General features: G+C 58.8%; 1 protein-coding gene across 1 annotated transcript; it reads left to right on the top strand.

Moving 5' to 3' along the window:
• The first annotated feature begins 582 nt into the window (after nt 1–582).
• Nucleotides 583–2,996, top strand: GUCA2B (guanylate cyclase activator 2B). The gene is made up of 3 exons (XM_049617389.1): nt 583–681; nt 1,801–1,987; nt 2,722–2,996. The coding sequence occupies exons 1-3, from the start codon at nt 592–594 to the stop codon at nt 2,781–2,783; spliced, it is 339 nt and encodes a 112-aa protein (XP_049473346.1). The 5' UTR covers nt 583–591; the 3' UTR covers nt 2,784–2,996.
• The last annotated feature ends 3,282 nt before the right edge of the window (nt 2,997–6,278 follow it).

Raw genomic sequence — 6,278 nt, 5'->3', positions numbered from 1 at the left:
GTGGCAGAGAGAGGCAGGTTGAGGGCCCGGGTGGGGACTGATCAGGAGGAGGGGCCTTAAACCGAACCCGGTGGAGGGTCAGGAGACAATCAGGTCCAGAGCCACGGAGAGTGCTGACATCAGTCCTGTGTCTGCCCATCTCACCCTGGACCAGCCTATCTGCCTCCTTTGCCCGGAGAAAGGACCATAGGCTGACCTGAGTCAAAGACGCTTGAGTCCCTGCTGTGTCACTGACTAGCTTGGTGACCTGAGGCAAGTGAATTCACCTCCTGGGCCTCACTTTCCCAGTCTGTACAATGGTCTCTCCATCATTCCATGTGAATAGGTGTCTCGCAGAGCTAAAGAGAGGGGTGCATCCAAGGCCCTCCCACAGAGCCACCCGCACAGGTGCCTGACACATAGTATCTTGTTTCTGAATTCTCTGGGCCTCTCTGCCCTCATCACCCCCTGCCAGCCAACCAGCTGTCAACCCCGCCCCAGCTGGCCAGTTAATGAGTGGCTAGGGTACTGGAGCCTGGCCTATAAAGAGCTGCTCGCTGGGGAAGCAGGTGGGAGCCTGTGGGAGCAGCAGCGGGATACAGACGGCGTGAGATGCGCGGCAGGATGGCGTCAGGACTCCTGTCCAGGATGGCTGTGTTCCTCCTGGTGCTCCTGCAGGGCACACAGTCAGTCTACATTCAGGTGAGTCCCTCCGGCCAGTGTGCCCTTTGCCTGAAGGTCCCCCCGTGAGGGGCTGGGATGGAGAAGGGATGTTAGAAACGTCAGGGGATATAGGGGAGCAAGAGCTGGTGGGCCCAGGGCTCAGCCCAACACCCAAGCACGACCCAGGGACCAAGATAGCTGGTGGGTGATGGCAGCGAGAAGGCTGAAGGGAGTGATGATAGCAGTGATGGCAATAATAAACCGCTGCTATTCAGCATTGCTCTATCAGAAGGCCGGTCCTGGCCAGAGGTCAGAAGGTGGAACAAGACATAGTCCCTGCCCTTCGGGAGCCCAGAAGGAGGGGGGTCTCCCACAGCTCCCTATATTCTCCCATGAATGGGTGGAGCGGGGGAGAGTCACCCGAAGAGCTTCCCTGGCAGGTAACTGAGCTGATATTGCAAGATGAGCGGGAGGTAGCTAGGCACAGAGGACAAGGACAGTTCAGGGCAGAGGGCACCGCGTATGCAAAGGCTCAGAGAGAAGACAGCAGGGGGGCAGGGGCTCCTTCCTGGACAACCGTGAGGCTGGAGGGAGTCGTGGAAGCAGGGTCTGCCTGCCAGGCGGCGGGATGCCGCTGGCCAGCAAGAGTGGGGAGGTCTGTGGCCCTGTCACATTCCCAACTCTGGGTGGAGCCTCCTTGGGAGGGACGGGAAGAGTCACCTTCCCCCCACCCCTGCGTCCCTGGCCTTGGAACCCGGCCAACTTGGGGTTGCCATCATTTTGCCACGTCGGTTCAGGGGTGATCGCCCAGTTACCCAGCGTGGACTGTACTGGTGGCAGGCGCTGGGGAGGGGCCATTTGCCAGATGACGCCCAGAGTGCAGAAGACACAGGCGGCCTATTGGGAAGAGCTGGGATTTGAACCGGGGTGGGGGAGGGGGTTTACACTGGTCTCCAAAGCCCGTGCCCTGAACCACCTGCTCCCCAGCCCCATCGGATCCTCATCTACAGTTCCTGGGGGCCTGAGGCACGATGGGGTGTGAAGTGGCAGGTGCCTGCTCCCACCTCCCAGGCTGTCCTTTGAGTATGGCCTGGACCCCCCATGAGAACAGGGAAAGTTCTGCGGATCCCCCTCATCTCCTCTCCCCTGCCCCCCTAGTACCAAGGCTTCCAGGTCCAGCTGGAATCAGTGAAGAAGCTGAGTAACCTGGAGCAGCAGTGGCTGCCCAACCCCCGCCTCCAGGCCCAGAGCGTCGTGCCCTCCGTGTGTCACCACCCAGCCCTGCCACAGGACCTCCAGCCCATCTGTGCATCCAGGGAAGCGGCTAGCGTCTTCCAGGCTTTGAGTGAGTGCCCCCACCCCTGCGAAGCTTCCTGCCTCTGGCTCCCTCTCCTGCCCACACCCCAGCTCCTCCACTGCCCTTTCTTTCCATTAAGCACCCAGTGGCCGGGCCAGGGAGAGTCAAGGCCTGCCCCCTCAGGCCCTGGCAACCTGGACCGTCGATTGTCCTACCAGACGTCACGGATGGGAGGGAAGGGGGCACCGGACAACAGACCCGTAGGCCATGCCTGCAATACGGTGGCTGATGGGGAAGCACGGGGGACACAGAGGAGAGATGGCTCGTGTCTGGGGTGGCATAAGGAGTCTGAAAGACTTCCAAGAGGAGGTGACATCTAAGCTGAAATGTGAGGGAAGAAGCAGAACTGGCCAGTGACAATAGCGACTTACTAGCATTTACTGAGCACCTACTAAGTGCCAGGCCTGTGTCAGTCCCTTTGCTGGTCTTCTCTCTTCACGGCCACCCTGTCAGTTGATGCTGTCCACAGAGTCAGCAGGGAAACTCCAGCCCGGAGAGTGTAAGAGGCACGCCCAGGCCCCGCTAGGAAGGAGAGGGCCGGGACTTGAACCCGAGTCACTCTCTGCTTCTCCAGCATCATGCTCCTGATCTGTGAGAAAGATGCTGGTCCTCGCCCTCAGGCCCCCTCCGAAGCAGCCTTCTCTGGCTGCCCGGCCAGCAGCTCCCTGGACCACAGGTGGTTCACGGGCAGGGTCAGCTGACCGGTTTTCTCCCCTGCCCAGGGACCATGGCTAATGACGACTGTGAGCTGTGTGTGAATGTCGCCTGTACCGGCTGCCTCTGAGATGGCTGGGCGTCCTGAGCCCACCCCGGACACTTTGTCCCCAGCCCGCTGCCTTCACAGCCTGCACCCCCACCCAAGTTCCGGGGGGGACCCTGAGGTCATCACCACCAGCCAGAGGCTCGAGCGGCTAGATCGGGGGCACAAAGCAGTTGGACACTTGGTTGGAGGAGAGTTTGGCCCCTGAGGCAACCCTGCTGCTGAATAAAGATTCCCCACCTACACACGGAGTCTGGAGTCCATTTGTTCATCCCCGGGGGCCATGGGAAGAGGCGCTCGGGTAGCTGAGCGGTTGAGGAAAAAGGTTGATCTAACGATATGGTCAGGAATTTCCCAGTTTCCAGCGCCTGGGGAGTTGGTTCATCAAGCCCTATTTCATATAGGAGGAGGGAGGCTCCAGGATGCCGGCCGGGGGAGTGAAATGAGTCTCAGACCTAAGAAACCATGGAGCACCTGTTCCCACCTGACCCCACAAGCTGAGCCCAAGGGCTGGCCCAGCGGCAGAGCCAGAGCGACAACCAGGGGGCAGGGAGGGCAGGGAGCGTCCCCCAGGAGGTGGGGCTGCAGGAGTAGTGGGTGCAGGGAAGAACCACGTGGTGCCCCCTCCCCAGGCCCGTTTTCTGCTCTGCCTCCACCCCAGGGCTCCCGAGAAGAGGGGCCTTGGCCCTTATCCTTACCTTCCTGAGCTCCCCAGGACCCTCTGGCCAGCTCTAGATGGAAGGAAGACCTTTCCTCCCTCACTCCATCCTGGCGGCCCTGAGGAATAATAATAACAATAATAGCCAACATCTACTGAGCATTCGCTATACCCTAGGCCCTATTCTAAATGCTTTGCACTTATTAACTCACTGAGTCCTCAAAACTGTCTGATGAAGCAGGTGCTATTATAAATACTCCACTTTATGAATAAAGAGACCCAGGTACAGACAGAGAACCAGCTCGCCCAAGACCACAGGCTCGGCAACGTGGCAAAGCGGACTTCTTCCCAGGCAGTCGGGGACAGAGCCCATGCTCTGAACCATCTTGTTGCTGCCTCCCTGTGACTCGGCCACGCTGATGACACCTGATGCAACACCCTCGCAGCTGCAGCCAACTCCTTCACTCAAGGCAGGAGCCGTGCTGGGCATTCCCTGAAGAAGGGCCCTTCCACACGATGGGCTCCTCCACAGCCCCTGTCCCAGGCAGCCAGAGAGGAGAGCCAGGCATAAAGGGGTGGTGATCTCTGAACTCAGATCACCCAGGGCCAAGGCCGTGGCGAATTTCCCCAGACCAGCTCCCCATCCCAACCGCCCAGCTCTGCTCATGAGCCCCACAGCCCCCCATTTGACCAGGCCACAAACCCCAGAGTTCTAGTTCCTTCCTCTCCCTCACCCCACGGGCAAGGCTGGCTGGGGCCTTTGCAATGCCTCCTGTGACTCTCGGGGCCCTCTCTTCTCTTACCACCACTCAAGATGAGCCCTTATCACATTTCCCCAGGCCAGGCAGACCTTCCTCCCTGGCCCTGCATCCTGCAGACTCTCTGTGCCCAACGTGCCAGGGGAACCCCGAAGCCCTGCTCTGACAGAGCCCCTTATCCTTCTGGGGCTCCCCAGCATGCCCTCTCCGTTCTAAACTGAGCCCAAAGGTACCATTTGGCCTCGCTCCCACTGCTCCCTTCAGCTACGCTGGGTGTCCACCTGCCTGGGGAGGAGGCAGTGAAGGGAAATGCCACTGACCGACCACCTACTATGTGCCAGGCTCAAGCTGAGCCATCTACACAGAAACTGTAATAATAGCAGCCGCAGAAGTGTCCACTATGGGCCCTGCAGGGCTCTCAGAGTTTTTCCTATGTGACTGCATTTAACCTTCCCTCAACCCTACCAAGTAGGGATTCTTGTGATCCCCATTTCACAGATAAGGAGACTGAAGAGAAAAGACGCTAAGTAACTGGCCAAAGTCACACAGCCGGTAACAGGCAGAGCCAGGATTCACACCCAGAGCTCAGCTCCAGAGTGGGAGCGTTTCATGATTCTGCCCCAGCATGCGTCACATCAAATCCCCTGCAGCCCTGGGAGATGCTGTCATCATCCCCATTTTCAGATGAGGAAACCAAGTCTCAGGGAGACTTGGTTCGTAGGGTAAGTAGCATTACATACACATTTGCGTGCATTATTTGTACACAGCTTGTAAGTGACATGGTCAGGTTCAAACCCAGCCCTGGGTGCCTCCCAGGACCCACCCTGTCCAGACTGAACCATTCTAGTGCCTTGGACCTTCCCACTTCTAGGTCTGCACCTACTCCCCCTTCTGGAACGCCCTCGGCCTCCCTCCCTCCAGATTGGTTTTGAATGTCCATCCACCCCAGTGCCTATCCCAAACACTCGTGCAGATGCCTGCCACCCCTCCCCTTTGCAGAGCCTCCCCTGACCTGGCCCTGAAGACACCTCGCCCTCTGAATTCTGCGGCCCAAGGACTTCTGCCTCAATCACCCCATGACACTTCTCTGCCTGACTCCCCAAGAAATATCCTGGTCACCTCCTCTTTGCCCATTCCCTCTAACTTTGCTAACAAGCAGCCCTCCATGCCTCGCCTCCTCACCCCTGTCTGAACCATTCTCAGCTTGGCTCTGGTTCCCCATGTTTTGGTTTACTTCTCCCAGCCTGGGTGGCAGATACTAGTACAGTCCTAGTTTTACAGGGAAGGAGATTGAGGCACAGAGAGGGAAAGTGACTTCTCCTAGCATTGCACGGTATGTGGTATGGGGCTGGAACTGGGTATCTCTGGCTTTTGCCTGCCCTAGGTCATATCCTCATGCAATCATTGGCGTGGTGGGTTTCACCCACTCTGGGGGTCAGGGAGACTCCCCCGGCACAGAAGCCATTATGGCACAGGGTGGCCAGAGCCTCGCAAGGGGCATGGGTGATCAAAGTGCCCACAGAGCACAGAGGACAAAGCGGGAGCATGAAGACCCCCCTGGGAGGGTAAAGAAAGGCTTCTGGGGAGGGGCCATGGGAGCACAACCTTGGCACCTGAGCAGGAGTTTATCTGGCCAGGAGTGTGGGAAGAGGAGCAGAGCACAGGTGAGGGGAGCAGAGGAAGGGGTGAGTCCCAGGGGGTAGGGCAGGAGGCAACGCTGAGGTGGTCAGGGAACCAGGGCTGGGGGTCCCCTGAACACCGCAGAGCTTGGGGCCAGTCTCACAGCCACCCAAACTGGGCTGGACATGCAGACCAGGGACTCCTGAGCTCACTCAGGGCTTAGAGACTTTGGTGCCCTCCCCCAACCCGCCCGGAGGAGGTGAAAGAAAAGCAGAGGTTTTGCTCCAGCACCCCTCCCCCCAGCTGGTGGCCTGCAGATTGAGGTCCCCTCAGTGCTTGTGTGCGATGGCAGCCCCAGTTCAGTAGGGAGAGAGGGTCCTTGCACTTCATACAGTAAACTCTGAGCTTGAGGGCAGGGTAGGCACCCATAAAGCTGGGTGATGAGTCGGCTGGCAGATGAAAGATCGACACCAGGAGTACTCT

This window comes from Panthera uncia (assembly GCF_023721935.1).
Source record: "Panthera uncia isolate 11264 chromosome C1 unlocalized genomic scaffold, Puncia_PCG_1.0 HiC_scaffold_4, whole genome shotgun sequence".
NCBI lineage: Eukaryota > Metazoa > Chordata > Mammalia > Carnivora > Felidae > Panthera > Panthera uncia.
Note: the sequence above shows the minus strand (reverse complement) of the source record. Positions and strands in the feature narration are given on the sequence as shown.

What these genes read in the sequence shown, in the direction of transcription:
- GUCA2B (XM_049617389.1), top strand. Translation starts at nt 592, where the DNA reads ATGCGCGGCAGGATGGCGTCAGGACTCCTGTCCAGGATGGCTGTGTTC. An exon ending in CACAGTCAGTCTACATTCAG is followed by an intron (nt 682 to 1,800) that starts GTGAGTCCCTCC and finishes CTGCCCCCCTAG; the next exon opens with TACCAAGGCTTCCAGGTCCA. An exon ending in TAGCGTCTTCCAGGCTTTGA is followed by an intron (nt 1,988 to 2,721) that starts GTGAGTGCCCCC and finishes TCCCCTGCCCAG; the next exon opens with GGACCATGGCTAATGACGAC.